Source organism: Anopheles gambiae, chromosome 3 (genome assembly GCF_943734735.2).
Source record: "Anopheles gambiae chromosome 3, idAnoGambNW_F1_1, whole genome shotgun sequence".
Classification (NCBI taxonomy): Eukaryota; Metazoa; Arthropoda; class Insecta; order Diptera; family Culicidae; genus Anopheles; species Anopheles gambiae.
In genome coordinates, this window is record NC_064602.1 from 71,240,163 (window position 1) to 71,259,002 (window position 18,840).

General features: G+C 41.8%; 1 protein-coding gene and 1 non-coding gene across 2 annotated transcripts; both read right to left on the bottom strand.

Annotated features, from left to right (window-relative positions):
* Window positions 1-5,266: 5,266 nt before the first annotated feature.
* On the bottom strand, window positions 5,267-5,338 carry Trnaq-cug (transfer RNA glutamine (anticodon CUG)). Its single transcript has one exon. It is a non-coding gene; the product is annotated as a tRNA-Gln (tRNA).
* Window positions 5,339-8,848: 3,510 nt separating this feature from the next.
* LOC1271024 (tetratricopeptide repeat protein 36 homolog) lies at window positions 8,849-11,838 on the bottom strand. Its single transcript, XM_061660266.1, has 3 exons — window positions 11,637-11,838; window positions 11,368-11,559; window positions 8,849-9,175 (listed from the first exon to the last, which is right to left on the bottom strand). Exons 1-3 carry the CDS (start codon window positions 11,767-11,769, stop codon window positions 8,937-8,939), a joined length of 564 nt encoding a protein of 187 aa, XP_061516250.1. The 5' UTR covers window positions 11,770-11,838; the 3' UTR covers window positions 8,849-8,936.
* Window positions 11,839-18,840: the final 7,002 nt, after the last annotated feature.

Genomic DNA, 18,840 nt, shown 5'->3' on the forward strand with positions numbered 1-18,840 from the left:
GCTCATAGCGAAGGAGGAAAGGAAGAAGGGATGGAAGAAAGAGAGAAGAGAAAAAAAACTCTCCGAAACAGATGAAGACAACCGCTGACACATGGCGCACCGTCCGGATGGCACGAGCTGAACATCAGTCATCGGTTTAGTTTCACCCCGCTTGGTTCGCCGAGGCCGTCGTAAGTGATATTCGAAGTTTTGTGAAGAAGCATGGAGGGGGGGGGGGGGGGGGGGTAATGCACGGAACAGAGGGAAGCGAGGGAAATAAAACAAAAGCTGAAACAAGGAAAGGAAGGAAGGAAGCAAAGCCTACTCTGCTCACGAAAATGCGCGATATGTACCATATTCCGGTGATTGAGCGCGGGGCGCGCTGAGGGAGGAAAAAGGCCCCGAAAATTACTTTCCGGCGAAGGAGGCGACGATTCGGGAAAGTGCGCCCGGGCGATCATCGTATGGAAAGTCAGATGCAGATGGTACTCGTGTGTGCTCGCGCGCGCGCTCGCGTATGCAGACCAATGTGGAGATGGGGATAATTTATGAGCTGGCTGTACCTGACGAACCTTTTCCCTGGCCGATTGTTTAGCCATGCCAACAGATTAAAGCTCTGCTTTGGGACGGGCAGGTTGCATTGAAGCAAGGGGACTTTCTTTCAGAGCAGCAAACCGGCTGCAACTGATAGCGTGGGCTTTTGGGTGACAGTAAGAGGCTTCTAGTAGCTTGAAGGACATGAGTGTATTAATGAGCAGCTCAGTATATAAATCAGTGAGAAACGGGGTTTAAAACCTGCCAAAGATAATGAGCGAGCAATAAAATTAGCTTGAAATGTGTGTCATCGTTAAACACAACCGCATAAACAAGATAACGATTCCAGAATAAACTTATCAAATGGCATTTAAATCATTACTGACAATCGGAATCTCATGTCTTTATAAATTTAGGTCACTTAGAAAGAGATTGCAGCCGAAATTTACTTTTTTGCAATTCTGCCACACGCAATTTCCGCTAAGGAAAGTATTTTCCTGTCAACATGCTTTTAACATACATGAAATCGAACGATAATTTAAGAAACAAAGTATTAGTTATTATAACAAGAATTAATTATAGTTTGAAGAAGCAATGGCAGGCAACCGGGCTGGATAAACCAACCAACCAACTGTAAAACATACACCGATGCTGAACCTGTGTTATATTTGTCAAGGGGTCAACGGTGCTTGAAATGTTTGTCTGTAGTTAATTGTACTACTTTTTCAATAAACTGTATTCTTCTTCTTCTTTTTTCGTTTGGCTCTCGATGAAATATTTTCAACTAATTTTTGTTTTACATTTTGTTCATAACAAAATATGAGTTTATCATATTATGAATTGAAATATTAGAAAAATGTGTATTGCATACATTCAGGCGTTCAGGGGGTTTCTGTCTTAAATTGCATCGAAGTCTTTTGATAGAAACGGACGGATACAAATGTTCGACGGTTCACAGATTCTTGCTTAATGGGTAACTATTTAAGATTCTTCTCTTTAAGGTCTTGAGGAAGAGCGTCTATTTAGAGTATTCCTTGTCTGTTGTGTATTTCTTTATGTGATCTACTGTATTAATTAAATTATTTTATTTTCTCTAATCGCCCTTAAAGTTAAAATTTACTCTGATCAGCTTAACCTTTGTTAAGACCTTATAGCTGGACAGAATTTGGACAGAATTGCTAAAAACTTGGAAAATACAACGCACCGACCTTTGGGCAGAATTATCTAACATATCATTGCTCAAAGATGGAGATGAAGGTGGTTTCTATCCAACTCGAGCTGTAACAAAGCTTGAAGCTAGAAAAACAACACAATATGAAAGCGCCACAATCCAACCAACCCCGTCTATCAGCACTTGCCATGCCAAATACAGCGAAACCTCTCATATTTACAATTACCCTGTCCGCCTTGAAGACCACTGCACCAAGCAAGCGATAAGCATCGACCATTTCTTCCCTCAATTGCAGTGCTGATCCCGATGAAAAAGGCAATTAGTACAACCGGGGGAGCATGGGGAAGCATGAGGTTGCTGCTAGACAACGGGACAACGCATTCGAGATCATGTGTTGGTCCCCGGTCCCCGTCGGTCGATAGGCCAAATTGTTCGTTCGCAAAAGAGATACACAGTAGCTTTTACAAAACGGCAGCATTACATTACATTACGTCGCCTCGCTTGCACAGATCAATGCATTCTGATAAGCCCGCGTATCAAAACCAAGGGGTAGAAAGGGGAGGAGGGGAGGACCTGCATTCAGTTGCATCGAACACACACGCTTACAGTGTATATCGACCATCCCAGCGCTTTATCAATGAAGACGGGTAAATCTGGCATTGACCTCGAGCATGCCCTCTCCCTCTCCGTTCCTTTGATCAATAAATGGATTCAATTCAATTATAATTATGCTTAATAAAATTATTTCCAAATCCCGCAAAGCGTTCCCTCGCTCCATTCACAAACTCGGAGCAGTAGCAGAGAAACAACAGCGAAGAACGCTTCGAAAGACGCCAACAAGATGCAGCCGTGGGATGTGCAGCGGCCGAAGGGTTACTAGTGTGAGAGGGAAAGGCTGGAAAATATTGATATTCCAATGAAACAATAAAGCGACTTTTACAAAACACAGCAAAACGGCTTTCAATTGGTTTTGTGTTCGAAGAGGGGCCCGACTTACCTTGCGCTTGTCCCCTTCTTTGTGGGCTTGCGCTTGCGTGTGTATGAGCTTCTAATTCTTGTACTTGCCCATGGCTCTCGGTTGCATATGTTTAGCGGTCGCTTTGTTCCGTAGCCGGTACGCCAAAACTGCAGCACTCTCTCCCCTCCCCTGGTGAGCCATGGCATGGCCTTTTCTGTCAGGCGCTCTCGCTCTCCTTCTCTCTCTCTCCCTTTCGCTTCCCAGCATCAAACAGTAGCCAAACAGGCAAACAGCTACTGCCCTAATGATGCTAAATCTTGTACGGATCGGGACCACTCACTCCGGCCGGGAGGGTAAGCCGCGGGCACGGCAGCAATAATACAGAAATGAAATTTGTACAAATCTGGCTATCAAATCGTACAATCTGTTCGTTGTTCGCGTCCGATTCCGTTTGGAATTCATTTTTCCCCCCATTCCCGACTCTGCGCCTGAATGCCTTCATTGCGCGCACGCGAGAAAAAAAAACAAGAGACAATGAAAGATAAATAGAGCCCTTGTGTGAGTGTGTGTGTGTGTGGGGTGGATGGGAGCTTTCCAATTGGGAGAGCTAAGAAATATGCACCATCGATGACTTGCCCCCTTTCTCGCTTTTCTCCAGCACAGGTTCAATCTGCAGCAACGACATGCTATAAAACGGAGCGGGATCGCTTAATGCTTTAAGGCGCACATTGCATAGCACACAGTGTTGTGCCGGGAGGGGGGCAATGGGCTATAAACTGACGCTAAACTGACTTTCATTCCCGAGCAAATTAGGAAAGGATGTGATGGGTCCAGGAGACCCATATTATATGGGAGTTTAATTTTTAATGTTTTTTTTAATTAAATTTCACTTTAAACTAAAAATATTATAACTAACACAATAAACAACATCTGAATGAATCGTCACTTAAAACATATAATTTAATTTTAGTCACGATCTTCGCACTTCTTTCCATCAAGCAGTTATTTAAAGGGTTTGTTGACATTATTTGCTTGACCAACCAAAAAAAACATGGCAAACCCTGTAAACACGTGATTTATGAGCGTTGATCACTGTACAAATTACATCTGCAGAAGTAAAATTTCAAGTGAGTTGTATAAATTGCTAAAAGATTTTTGTATTCTAAAACACCAATCGGTACTATTTCCAATTCAAAATGCTTTAAAGCAATGCCACGTGATGGCTTGAATGTATCTTTACAAGGGTTCAGGGTTTACTGATAGTGCCTAATGATTTTGATCCGGTCTGTTAGTAGGTGGCGTTTTACTCGTGTCCTATACTTTGGATTTAAATCAGCTTTGATGAATCGTTGCATTAAACTTTTGAAGATATTAGCCTTTTTTGCCAACTATCCGATGGATCGTGCTAGATTTCGTTTCAGTTTTTCTTCCACGAATCGAACAACCCTTGAGGTGCGAGCTGATCACGGACGTCCAATGCCTGGTTTCCTGGGACGTTGACCATCGAGTAGGATACGTTATATGCGGTATACAGTGGCCTTTGGTTTTTTGTTTTTGTTTTTTTTTTTTTATAGAGAATTTGAGCCAATTGACCTCTTTCGCCTCTTTGAGTGGCCACATGACACCCCACAGCCTCACATATATGTTTTGCTGATTTTCCCGCATAGAACAAACTGAATACAATCTCTCTCGCGTACATCGTGCATGGCTTGGACATTAACGTTTTCTACTGGCCATACTGTATTTTTACAGGGTTTGTCAATACAACTAATTGACTTTGCTCATTAATCTCGACATCTTTCTACTACACATCTGACTCTAATACATCAATTGATTGGATTGGAGATGGATAATTCAGATGCATGAATCTGAAAGAATCTTCAAAGTGATTCAATGACTCTGAAGATTCATAAATCTCAAAATTAAATTGACAAAGAAGGCACACTTTCTTGACATGTGCCAAAATATTTTCTTCTTTATCTTTGTACCTTATGAGATATTTTTAGAAGTTTAAATATCTTCTTTATATATTAGCAGCTCTCAAAAAAATCATGAATCATTCAAAATTCTTGAGAATCTCCAGAGATTTAATTTGTTTAAAGATTTATCTTTTTGAAACTTTGGAAATGCATATGAAACTTTGAAAATTAGAATGAATGTTTAGAAATTCAATTTGAGTGTAAAATCACTCTTCACCGAAGAATTATATGATTGATTCTTGATATAGGATTTATTCACTACAACACTACCTTGAATGTCATAATAAGCCCTTTTCTAAAGAGAATTTTTGACAGCAGGTCGATTGTACTGTTCAACTATTTCAAATTGAGAGCTGCAATTGTGATATCAACTAATTCTTATAGGGTTTTCCTGGTCACATTATAATTAGATTAGCACTATTCGTAGCTTCCGGTATGTTTTTGGACCGCTATCACGTTATGGAATTATTCATCCTAATCAAAATCAATTTCATTAAAATGGTTTCAGCACATTTCTGGCCAAATTGCCATCGCGTTAAAGATTGATAGCAGCACACCTTGTGCAAAGTTAAATCATAAAATACAGCGAAATGTAATTATAAAAATCAACTAAAATAACCAGATTGTCACAATCTCTGTGAGAGAAGGTTCCACCGAGATTTGAACTCGGATCGTTGGATTCAGAGTCCAAAGTGCTAACCATTACACCATGGAACCTGTTTGATTGCAAGGCTACATACGACAGTCTAGTCCAGTGATGTCAAACTCGTTTTGGGTCGCGGGCCGGATTACCGTTGAAAATATTCTCGCGGGCCGCAATTGAACGGTGTTGGGTAGGTTGGGGGGTAAGTTATGTAATGAATAAAATTCTACCTTTTTATACCATCATTTAAATATTTTAAAAATTTGGTCCAGATTTTGATTTCACCATCACCCACTACTATACCACATGGTACTTTCGATCGGTGAAAATCATTAAGGACTTATTCCTTGAACTATAATCTTATCTAGAATCTAGAATCGTTCTAAATAAGAAATATGTAAATACAAATATAATACGCAAATCAGTTTACATTTACTCATACTTTACTTTAGCGGCGGTCGCCCTAACCCGGGAAGTTTATCATTCCTATGCCATGTCCCAGATATATGCCAACTTTGAAACTGCCTGGACAGTTCTTTAAACCTCGTATATCACCTTAACATATCGAAACACGAAGAACAAATGCTGGAATTTCAAACAACGCTAATCACTAATAACGATAACTCATAATTTTAGCACTATATCGGCCAATATTCGCAAGCTATGTGGCTTTTTTAAAGGAAAATAGACTACCAACTTCGAATAGGCCTAATAGCCATACAATTCACGACTTTTATGATATCGGACTGATATCGGACTGATTTTTTCAGAAGTCTTGCTAAAGAGTACCCTCATCAAATAAGTGAAGAAAATGGTATTCCGAGTGGTGGAAGATGGAGATGGAATCCGAATTTTCCAGAGAGTCTCAAAGTCATAAAATGGGCAAAAATATAGGAAAATATGAGTCCGACTTTGAGGAACCGCCAGCAAACAAGAACTAAAACACATGTCACATCCCATCTTCGATGATAGCTTCCCAAAAACAACCACTGTAACTTACTGCTCACTTTTTGTTAATCGAACTAGTAAGGCTGAATGTTGAAATCTCTTTTCTCAGTGGATAAAAATAAATTCACCCATTTTTCCTGTCTCGTAACCTACAATTTACTTCAGTTTCATTCAAATAACAAAGTTCTTCGCGGGTCGGATTCAAAGGGTTCGCGGGCCGCATGTGGCCCGCGGGCCGTATGTTTGACATGTCTGGTCTAGTCTGTTAAGCATATTTTTTGTGATTTATTTGAATTTGATTTTTTTAAAGAGTTCCTTGCATTAATTTCAGAACGCCAATGATAGTGTGGGTGCTTAAACGAGAAGTTTGCTTTTATGGACGAATCATTGCTAATAATCAGTGCTGTAATAGGAAGCAAAAAAAACTTCTTGTTACAGCAATCATTAAGCAAATTAAATGCAACATTTGTCTAGCTCACTTGCTCTTCCATTGATGCACTTAATTAGTTAAGAAATTTGATTCTGTTGGACAGAGAAATCCAGTTATTGTGTTAGCCACTTACTCTTCTATTTTCCAATACGATTCAAATAAGACGATCGTTTAGCGTACCTATAGCAACTACACTGTGACACTCATTTCGCCGCCAAGGTGTTCATTCTACTGGTCTTTTTGAAAACTGGTATACCATGACACTCACGAGCAAAATGAACTATGCTACAAAAATTCGATCGTTCCGCTTTGTATGGGGCAAAATCCGCGACGCATTGAGCTGCGGAAATTATCGAATATCAGAAAAATTCCGTAATTCAAGGTTGATGTTTTTGAAAAACGTTATGTAAAAGCAAGTTGGTAAACGTGTTGGTTCTTTTTCAATTATTAATTTATTTTAATTATTAATTATTTTAAAAATTGTTAACCTAGGGGGGCCAACTTCATGTAGGGGTATAAAAGAAATAGTTATACTGTCAGTTTTACGTGAGCGCCTATCGAATTTTTTCGATCGAAAAATTGTGCTGAGGCCGTGTGTCTCAACATGAACCAATCACCCGTTACACATTCATGCATCCATAGCAAAATTTCTCCGCAACAAACAAGCTCATCTGGTGCATTTATTTTGACTCGTTTTGATCTGCATTTATCATCTTAATACAGCTGACACGGAGGGGGGGGGGGGGGATAGCATGCTACTATCAACAGCCAGCTTTCCAGCTAACAAAGCCTGTGTTCCATCTGGACTGCACCTTCTACCGGCCAACAATGTTGTTACGCTTCCTGATGGCAGCACCATTCTACACAACGATACAAGAATGAAATTTGCACAGCACACCGTGAACCGCGGCGGCAGCAGAGAAGCAGCGAGCATCGAGTTAACGATGCGCGCAAGGTGGAATTATCTTGTAAAATGTAAACTCAGTTTATCTGCTGACAATTTCATTTCTGTTTTAAGTTTTATTACACCGCGCGCGAACCTGTGCGATAAGGTGGAAGGAAAAGGAAGGGCAGAATGGGCAGAAACAGGATCTTCCTTCGAAAAAAACAAAACGAAAAGAGAAAAACTGGCGAACATTGCACGTCACTGCACAGCTTTAGACTCTCTCCCTTAGAAGGCCGAGGCCGAGCGAACTCCGCTTTCGGGAGTTGTTAATGTAGTGAAATTAAATTTAAATTTACAGATTGATATGATCAAATAATAACATGTACGTGTGTGCGTGCGTGTGCGTGTGTGTGTGTTTGGGCAGGAGTGAATGGAGCCTCCGTGTGCAATTTCGGTCGACACGCGCGGGGCTTCAGGATTTTCGGGCAAGTGGCCTGATGTTCTTGACCGATGGCGCGCAACTTCTTGTGGTAGAACAATTTCTCCTGGATTAACGGTTGTTTTTTGCCATTCTTTCCCCCCCCCCCCCCCCCCTTACGTAATCCTGCGCACCTTGCCCGCAGGGGTGAGCGTTCTCTCGGCAGCCTGGCTGCGGAACGGGACCGGGAAGATTGATTTATGGGGAAGATCAGTGCGAGATCATCGCCGTAATCCGTAATCGTCCTTAATTTTACACCCTGGGTTGTCGGCCCGGCCGGCCTGCCCTTGAGGACGCGTAGCCATTACATTAAGCCATCCACAGCCCGCCAGCCAGCAGGAGCAACTCTTGCAACTCAACTGTAACCAGCCACTTTTCAGTCGTAAAATTTAACGGCTCATCATCATTGTTTGGAGCCAAACCAAACGGACAACAACAAAAAATCAAATGAGCCGTAAGAAACGGCTCCGAAAATCTCTAGGACGAGGCCATTCACTTGTGTTTTTCACAGCCACATTCCGCACAAGGGCCACAATCGTTAGTTAGTTGTTTTTATTAAGAGCACTGGAGACGTTGAAAGGAGCGTTGCAATGGATGGAACCTGTATGCTGGCGCTAATGAACGTTTGTTAGTGCAAAATGCGTTTTCTTCTGCTTCCGCCAGCTCCGCGTTAAAGATTTGTTTGTATTGTTAAGCACGTACTTAACGTTGGTGGTGAGGTGAGCTTGATGGAATGTTTGCCATCATTGCATGATGGATGTGATGAGCCGAAATTCCAGCTATTTGTGAAGCAAAGCCACAAAGGCTTAAGAATAAAATGTTTCTTACTGGGTGGTTGTATCTTTGAATTTTCATTTTATTAATTTCATTCATCTTACGGCTAGCTTAAAGATTGAGGACAAATGATGTCCACGAAAACACATCTGCCCCTCACATCTTCATCACCTCGCGCAGCATTTGATTGCACAGGGCTGCGAATGGGTTGAGCTCGATTAGCTGGGTGCGGGCAAATTTGCTACCGAGCTTAGCGGCCACCTCAAAGTCTGCCCGGGCTCCATCGACGTCGTTGTTCTTGCGCTTTAGTATGCCACGCTGACAGAGGGCACGGCATCCTGTGCGACCCGTTTGATTGGATAGTTTTAGCGCTTGATCGATGTCACTGAGAGCTTCTGTGGGAATGAAATGGAGGAATAACATTTAATTTTTTTTTAATGTAAGAGAATATTATTTGCTTACATTTAGATGATATTGATTGCGTTTTGAGCTTTGAAATTTTCAGGAAGAATAGGCTAGACTGTCGTTTAAAAAATATGAAAATGGGTAATTTTCAACGTATCAATAAGAGCATGAATCCTTTTGTTTAATTCAGTATCTTATTAATGCTTTAATTTTGAAGATTTGAACATACAAGGAGAAAAGATCTACAAAGATCAGGTGACGGACGCTTGTTACAGGTCCGAAACAATATAGTGTTTAAAGATTCACAAATCTCAAAGATAATTAATAACTCAATTAAAATTAAAATGAAGGTGTATGATTTTCAAAATGTTGAATTTCCTCAATCCCAGCTAAAACATGCCCGTCGTGGGTTCAGGCCTCGCATGGACCTTATCCCCGTAGCAAAACAAACTATCAGGCAGCGTGGTATTGCCAAGAAGTCTCGAATGCCTGTATAGACTGGCATGACCACTTAGGTTGTTACGCCCAGAAGAAGTATAATGGAAAGCTCAAGCTCTATGAATGTTTGGAGATTCATAAATCTACACAATCGAGATTCAGATTCATTGATTCATTCCAAAGATTCATTCAGATTCATGAATCTGAATCCGATTTACCCAGCACTAGTCCGGACACCCAGTTCTGCGGACCACCATGACCGACAGGACGGCGGTCTTATTGAAAAAATTAATATAAAGTAAAAAATCATGCTCTAAATTCCGGACTGAATCAAATAAGTGGTTTTATAAATATCAGAGCACAACCAGACAAAAGATTAGAAAATTAAGTAAAAAAAACATGAATGTTCGGAGTTTGAAGCTGTTCGTAATTTGAATCATAACGGTATCAACGAATCATACAAGTCCAATCAACATGTGCTGACGTTTATGACTAATACTTCGCTAGTAACGATCGGGTTCAGGTCCCATTTGGAACGGGGACTGACTATCAAGCTATGGGAAAATGAATCAGTCACAGATAGTCAAGCCTATCAGTGGTTAAAGCAACCTTAAGCCTGCAACGGTTGTTGTGACAAATAAAAAGCAACAATCGCAATGCTCTATGCTCAATGGTTAAGTTTAAATGTTAATCACAGTGTTATTCACACACTACGCCTTATTTTAAATATTGAAATAATATTGTTGATGATCGATTATGATGATCTGTGCATATTTCTGGTCTTAACTAGGTATAAACGTTTACATTATTAAAAAAATGTCAAAAATTGTCGATTTTTCATGGGTTTATCTTGGCCCCCGCTAACGTAACGTCAATTGCACATTCAATAATACTATCTCATGAGTCAGTAGCCAAAATTTGACACCTCTATCAGTCGAACTATAATCATGATGGCCAAAAAAGTGAAGAAACTTCGTTCAGGACCGAACGTCATCAAAGAACAGCATCCCGTAGCATCTAAAACGAACACCGTGTGGCTGTTTGTGGACATCGTATAAGCCTATTCCGGCATCTAGAACATCTTGGCACCATTAGACAATAATCAGAACATCGAAAGAAAGCCCAGTTCCGAATGTCCAACGACACTGAGTGAAATGAGCTTCCAAAGGAAGCTGAAAATGAAAATCGAGGGATATTGCTGCGTTCGCTTAGCCGGGAAGTCCATTCAACCCGCTAAACAGTGAAATCGTACCTGGGAAACATGAGCAAACATATCAGCAAGCAGAAATCACGTCCACTGTCTTCGCAGCCGCAAGCAATGACGCCAAAACGCAATACGATCATTTCAAGCGAATTTCAATATGACACCCTAATACGTGAACCAATCCAATATCCTCCACCTGCGTCCCATCGAAATTTTCTTAACCAACATAAAGCAATAGCTCTACTCCAACAATTTTGTCGCGAAAACTAAGGAAGAATTGTTAAACATCGACGTAGATCTTAAAAACTTGCCTACACCCATATATTCGTCCGACATGGCGAACATTCCGGCGAACATAACTGACGAAAAGGCAGCTTGCAAAATAAGGATCTATGATTATAGTTTCAATGTAGGTGTGCCTCACATGATTTTGTCACATATACAGAATTGTTATTACCCTTGTTGGACTATCTTAAAAGCTAAAATCTTGAAAGGGTAAATAACTGAACTAAACATTGTTCTATTACTAGGAACACTTACCCTGCTCTTTCCCCAGCAAAATGTACACCTGTGCGCGATTATTCCAAGGAGCCGGTCGTTCCGGTGCCGTTTCGATCGATTTGCTAAGCAGCTCCAAAGCCTCCGACAGCTTACCCTGTCCCGCAAGCCCTATCGCTTCGAGTTCCAATCGTTGCGAATCGCTCACACGCGGATCACCACTTGCATTGGCATCTGCAATCAAAGCAAATATGCAATGTAAGATTACATATATAAAACACTTATCACACCAATATCAAACCAACACATACCTTGAGGATCGTCTAAATGCTTTTCCTCTTCCTGCAACAGGTACTCCTCGCCTCCGATTTGGGACGGATTCAGGATCGATTCCAGCACTTGCCGATCGTGCTCGGAAAGACAGCCTTTGGTTAGTGGGTTCATTTTACGGTGGCAAACGATTCTATTCACACTGACTTCCAGCGTTAGACTGAATACAGGTTCTTGCTGCGGGTGGATTCTGTCTAGGCATCAGTGGACCGGCGACTTCCCAAAAACCGGACTGTGATTAGATGCAGCAGGAACTGAATCAGAACTGGTTTCCAACAGCCCAGCGCGCGCTGTTGTCAACAAAGCTGCTGCTCAGGGTTACAGGTGTAGTAAATGTGTGTCGAACATTCCAAAACTAAGTGAGAAGCATTTTTTTCTAACGTATTGTTATTTTTTTAGATGCTTAGAGGATAAATGCAAGGGGGTATGGCATTCTAAAATCCTAAAAACATCTTATGAAGAACAACCCCTATGACGCGAAGAACTCAGTAGGAAGTTTTTAGTAAGGGTGGAATGAAAAAACATATTCTTCCTGTTATTTTGGCATCATTTAAAATTAATTTCTGTAAATCAGTTTTTTATAGGAATTCCAGAAACATATTGAACAGAATTTTAATATTTAACGACTAAACGCGCTTCTTCGTTCAATTAGATTGTGTTGTGCGGTTTGCATAACTAGCAATGGACGAATGATACTTTATATTGCATACAATCAGGCGTACAAGCTGTAGTGCGGATTGCATACGTTTCAAAAGTATGTGTATGCAAATTGCATACATTTTGGCGTGAACGATTCTCCATTACATACATTCAGGAGTGGTTAATTAAATCGATGTTTGCGCCATCTCTTGAGGAGTATTTGAAGCTTTTTGCAACGTCATCTATTGTCGAGTGATAACATTATTTGAAATGATCGTTTTCAATGTTTCACAATATTTGATTGAATAAGGACATTCAAAGGCTTTTTCTCAAATGAAAAATTAAGTTGTGCAAATTTTGTAAATCAAAAATTTTCATTAATTGATATTAACAAATTCGTGATCGTTTAAATATGTAAATATGTAAGACGACAAACCCAATATAATTAAAACAAAATAAAATAAAAATTTCTGCATAGCATCAGATAATATTAATGATTTCGTACAAATCCAACTAGCTCTCAATTCACTTATCGAATATCCAACCTCGTGCACCTTAATCCTCGCAGAATGACCTGAATCCAATTGCAAAATAACAGCCAACTAACTATTAATAACCAAATCCGATACAATTAAAAAGCACCAAATAAAACAACCAAACCACAGATCTGTGCGCCAGCACCACAACCAAAGCGACAAAAGCATGGCATTTGCATTACAGTGCCCACCCATTCATGGACGTGCAAATGAGCTCACGGGAGGTTTTCGCGACACTAAAGCTCGCCTCCACAACAATAAGCCTACCGACCACTTCCCCCCCGGAGGCCACTAACGTCCGTCCTTCTGTTGGCAGCGGAAATGCTTTTAACCCATCGGTTGAGCGAAATGAGATCACCGAGAAGTGGCGACGCTTTGATGAATAATTAAGATAAACTTTCAGTCCCTTTTTTGCTATTACTTCGGTCGGGCTAACTGTGGTCATTGGTGCTGCTACTACTACTGCCACTGATGGTTCTATCAAACACATCCACCGGGTAATCGAATACATAAAAAAGATAACAATAATTGAGCACAAAATTGTGAACAAACCATTTTGCCACGAACAGAGCCTCCCTAACACAGCACCTTCCACCAACGGGTCGGGTCGGTCAAGAACCTTTAATCATGCCTAGAGCACACAGTGAGTGCCACCTACCGCTGTGGTCCAGTTTATTAAGGGTCAATGAATTTACTGGGCGGGTGAGAGCGTTTCGGCCTGTCAACAAAACGCTTGGCAGTGCTTTGTAGGTCAGAACATCCACCACTTCGACCACTTGCTAGCAGCTAAATATGAATCAATAATTAGGAAGTTTTCCAAGTAACTAGCCTCAAATGTCAATTTTAATGCTCGTGGCGTATCTTCGTGGAATGTTCCGATTGTAGGAACTAAAACTTCCTCTGATTGAAGAAAGAAGCTTCCAAAAAAACGCACCACAACACACTGGCAAGTGAACGAAACCAGTATAACCTGTATTGGGAGCTAAGCTTAGGGGCCATTTTTTGTGCCGAATGACATCACACTGCTGGCAGAGTTCTTGTTTGGGCCCCTTTTTTGCGTGACTTTCCCTAGAAGGAGTGTCATGTTTGGCTGAAAGCCATCGCTGCCACAGAATTGCTTTATTTCGTTGCTGTTTTGAAGCCTGGCGCATGTACGCCAGACTGTATTATGACATAATATGGATCTGTAAGTCGTTTTCAAGAACAAATCTATAAATTGAGAGAGTGTGGGCCTAGAATACAAGGTACAAATCACGCCTAATAAAAATTCAAAACAAACCTCGACAACAACGTGACAATTGCCTGCTAGCTAGACGAGGGGACAGTTTAAGTTCTCCTCCTTCTCTCACTCTCTCTCTCTTTAGGAAGAACAGATTCTCTCCTTCTTTTAGCTTCCAATAGTGGACATAACGCCACAAGTCTGACGTAATTCGTGCTGACATTCGTCACCGTGCATAATTCAAAGCGAACGCGATGCTCGGAACTGCGTAAGTGAAACCCGCTTCAGAAGAGCACATGGAAGGGGACACGAGATTTAATAAAAATTAAATCTGCCTCCCAAAGAACCCCCCCTCGGAGCTGTCCTTTAAAGCGCTCGTAGGAGCTCCGAGGCAACGAAGGCCAATAAGATGTCTCGACCCGTTTACTAGAGAAGCTTCAATTCCACAAACACAAACGGGGCCGATCCCCATCCCTCTCTCTGTCACCGGACTTGATCGTGATTGCCTCTCCGAAACAACACAAACAAATATAACTCCCCCACCTCAATCATTGTGGACTTTGTGCGGGGGCACAGTGGACTGGAGGTGATCATTTCGTCTCCAAATAAAGCGAAAAGCGCCAAATTTGGCAAAGAACCAACCGGCACTCCAGCACGAAACCGGCGCGACACGTCACGCTGCATTACCCACGGATTGAATCTTGATGATCTTGGTCGCTTGCCCCCTCCCTACAGTCTGTGAGCATCTCGGATATTGGTCCCGGGGTTCCAAATAAAACCGATGACTCCATACCGTGCGCGCTTACATCGCACTTCAACTCCCATTCCCCACCCAAATTCCATCCTACCGGACCCGACTCAATGCGCTGATTTATGCATGATCTTCCAAGAGATGTTTCCCCCCATCCCCCCGCTGTTTCCGCCTTGCACGCGGCATCATCGTTAACTGCCACGATGTGTCAAGAGATCGCAAATAGTGTGTGCGCGCCTTTGGCACGAGTACTTGCCGCAACTAAGTAGGCGCAGCGAGTGGTGCTTCCGATGCGAAATGATCACCAGCTGGGATTTCAACTCTTGCCGACAGTGGCGTTGCTCACGATCGGCAGGCTAATGGTTGGCGGCAAACGGGGGAAACAACATATCGGACCGATCAGCGTGAAAAAAACACACACAACAACGGGGAATGAGCTGCTGCTGTTGCTTCAGTTCTTTCTTTTTTTTAACATGATGGGTGTGTCGGCGGAAGCTAAGCTCCCTTGCCCCGGGGATTGACAAGGGAGTAATGGATTCTTGCTGTATGGGTTGTACGGACCCGGGCCCGGAACAAGCGGGATGCATTGAAGAAGATGGAAAGTGTAACCTACTTGGTGCGGCTGGTAAAGGCGCTTATCTCGCCAATCGACGACGATGACGGGTGTCAAGGAGTTTTTCTTATGCGCGAAAGTACTTAAAATGTCTGGAAGCGTTGGCAGGCACATGGCAAAAACTACAAATCATTCTTCAAGGTTTCGGGTTACATAAATCTGCCACAACTCGGTAGCGGTTGTGGTAGAACCTTAGAGGAAGATGGTGAAGATCATCTACAAAGGAAGAATTTGTCTTGTTAAAGCTTTCACCATAAATCATTCTATTGCTAGAATGCCCCAGTCCTACAAAGAGAGACACTGCAAAAACATGCATTTTCATGAAATTTATAATTTAACCAAAGAACATCAAATTCTGAGCATTTTTTAGTGGAGCTTCCAATACTCCAGATTGCTTCAACTACGATCTTCTCCCTCTCTCTCTCCATCTTTGTCTGGAGATTTCCAGAACAAATCAATCGGCATATGTTTTCAATCACGCCTACTTCGATCGGGCTTCTTATTCTCCCCAGACACCAGAGTAGCACTGCCAGCTCGAGCAGAACAACCTTCGAGCACAACTGCACAAGTCGGCCAGCACAGCACAGATGTCGTCGGAGAACGCCACCACCTCCAGAGTGAACTAGATCCGTTGCCGTTGACGCCCGATCGGTGGATCGCTTGGGGAAGTATTCAAAAGAGCAGTAGCACACCACACATGCATGCTATTTTCGAAACTCCCCAGCAGTTTGCCATTTCCAGGCGCATTGCGGTGCAGTTTGCTTGTCGCCTGTCTGCATTACTACCAGCTGGTGTGAAGGAAAGCCACCCAATAAATGCATATATTTTACAACTCATTGTACCACCCTACTTGGTTGAAAACACGCCAAACTCGCCAAGCAACCAACAGCAACAGCCGTAGAGAGATTTTGTTTGTCACACTCGTAAATTGCAATTTATTTTTGGGACCACCTTCACTCGCTCCCTACCCGGGTGCTTACACGGGTGCAGTGACACGATCAGTCTGCCGGAGATGTGTTAAAAAGTGGCAAGAAATGTAGAAGGGAGAATTAAGTCACTTGAGATTCCGCCGAGGTGCGGTGCGCTTGGAGCTGGGGCCAGATTGGAATGCTTTGCTTCCTGATACCTGTGGAAGGTGCAGCAGAAGAGGCTCCACTGGAATGGCGTGAGTGCGCGTCAAGGGGACGAATTTGGGACGAAAAATCTTAATTGATTTTTACGACCCTCTTGTTGCTGCAAAGAGAGGACAAGGGTAGGCTTCGGTGCCAGTGCCTGTGAACACAATTAAGGTATATGAATTTATGAGGGTTATTTAAGAGCTCTTCTGAAGGTGCCCAAGCGTAAATTGGAAGAAATTACTTCAATCAAAGCAGAGCAGTAATGGGTGACGCTTAGACACTTTCCTTGTGCGTCCTTGAATATTTTTGTGCATCAACAGAGACCTTATCAAGAAGGTCCTGTTTGTATGATTTCTTCACTGTTCCCGTCTATAGATCGCATCATAAATCTACCTTCCATGTACAAACCCGATCCGTAAAACATCGTCCCAGTTCGATCGTCCAGCAAACAAACGGCCACACTCAACCTCCTCGCCATCCTCGGAACCTTGGAACCCACCGGCAAAAGCACCTTTTACGGAAGCTTGGTCTCTGACGTGGACCAAAAACCAAAATAAAAAGCTTTCCCTTTCGATGTCGCTTGTTGGACACCTCGCCAAAATCTCGCCTCCCCCTTCGTGAACCGTGAACCGGGCCACCGAATTCACCTGACCTCATCGGTTGGAATGTGTTTGCGTCTCGATTGACTCTTGACACAGAAAGGGGTGAACAAATCAGCACGCACTCGCGGCCAGATGCACCCAATCTATGGAGCATCGGGGAACAGACTCCAAGAATTGCCCATCTTTCAAGAGAGTGTCTTTTCAGCGTCTTGAGAGCAATTCAATTTGAATCCGTATCCGTAACTATGCGGCTTTTTGTGTACCATTTAAGGCTGTGCGGACGTACGAAATGGTGTCATGCAGTGTGTTGTTGCGAGTAAAAGAAGTGTTGTTTTGTATTATTTTAAGCCGCCCGGCGGAGCGCTCCTAATTAACCGATATTCATCTTGAGTGACATTTTGCATTAATAATCGGATTGTTGAATGGGTTGGGTTTCGCTTTTTGTTTTTTTTTTGTGGTTTTTGCCACAAGACAAGCGAATAAATAGTTATGATGGTGGAGAAAAAGTGCGTGCTGAAGGTTATGACAATTTGCGATTAACATGAGTTAACGAGCAGATGAATTAATGGAAAGATAGGTGGAAAAATATCCTCATTTAAGTAACGATTCCAAGTAATATAGTCAGTGTACAGAAGAATCATCATTTTGGAACATTTTTCGGTACATCAACATCATGCTTCGTTACAAAAATGTCCTCAATTATAAGACAAATTTGAAATACTGGATCTGGAAGGGCTCGAATCTATATGATATATCGCCATATGCCTCTTTCCTTAATGACGGCTTAGCTTAGTGCAACATCATGTCTAAGAGACTTGAAAAAACTGAGCTAAATATTCACTCCACTGTATTCTTTTCCCCTTCATATTTTCATATTTAATTCCTATGTCTAAACATGATATCAATTGTGATAAAGCCAGCATTTTCTTCTATTTGGCGAAACGTTGTCCTACGCGGACATGTCGGTCTATACAGACTTTAGAGACTTATGCACTACCACGCACAATACCGGCATTCATATAAAAGGACCCAGTTAGGCATGAAATCGAAAACTAAACTTTCTCAGAAAATACCAAAAAAATACAAATGTAAAATGATGGCCTTCCACTCGCATGTCCTAGAAGCACAAACGGTACGGTAAAATAAGGTACATGGAAATCCTTGCTGCCTAATGACGAGTCATCTATTAAGGCAGTTCCAACGATATCTAACGCAACTCCAATCGCCTTTTAAAGCTTAATAAGATAAGTAAGTAAGATCTAGGAAGTAAGATTAATTTAATAAGAACTCTTCATCCTCGAGCGCTGTTGGCCATTCCGGAGACAAGTCGATAGATTGTTGCGTATTAATTTTCTTCGTGCATCGCGTCTTTGTAATTGTTGTGCGTAAGTGTAAGACGTGTATATATTGAGTGGACTTATGAGGTCCATCGATATATTAATAAATATATAAATTTACAAATATATAAGCTAATGCTTCTTATTTTATGTTTTAACTGACTATACAGCAATTAAGTTTGCATTTCACGATTAATGGATCAAATGGATTCTAGTGAGCAGACTGATTAATTAATTAATAATTCTATCGGTCGGTTTAGCTAAAGCAGTTACACATAAATTGACTGACAAAATGACATATGTATAGAAAAAAGGCAATCTAAATTTCAAATAAAATTTCCAAGTCGAAACATTACGTTGCACAATTTCA

Coding starts and splice junctions, on each gene's coding strand:
- LOC1271024 (XM_061660266.1), bottom strand. CDS start 11,769: ATGAACCCACTAACCAAAGGCTGTCTTTCCGAGCACGATCGGCAAGTG. Junction 11,560..11,636: donor GCATTTAGACGATCCTCAAG/GTATGTGTTGGT, acceptor CTTTGATTGCAG/ATGCCAATGCAAGTGGTGAT. Junction 9,176..11,367: donor TTTGCTGGGGAAAGAGCAGG/GTAAGTGTTCCT, acceptor TCATTCCCACAG/AAGCTCTCAGTGACATCGAT.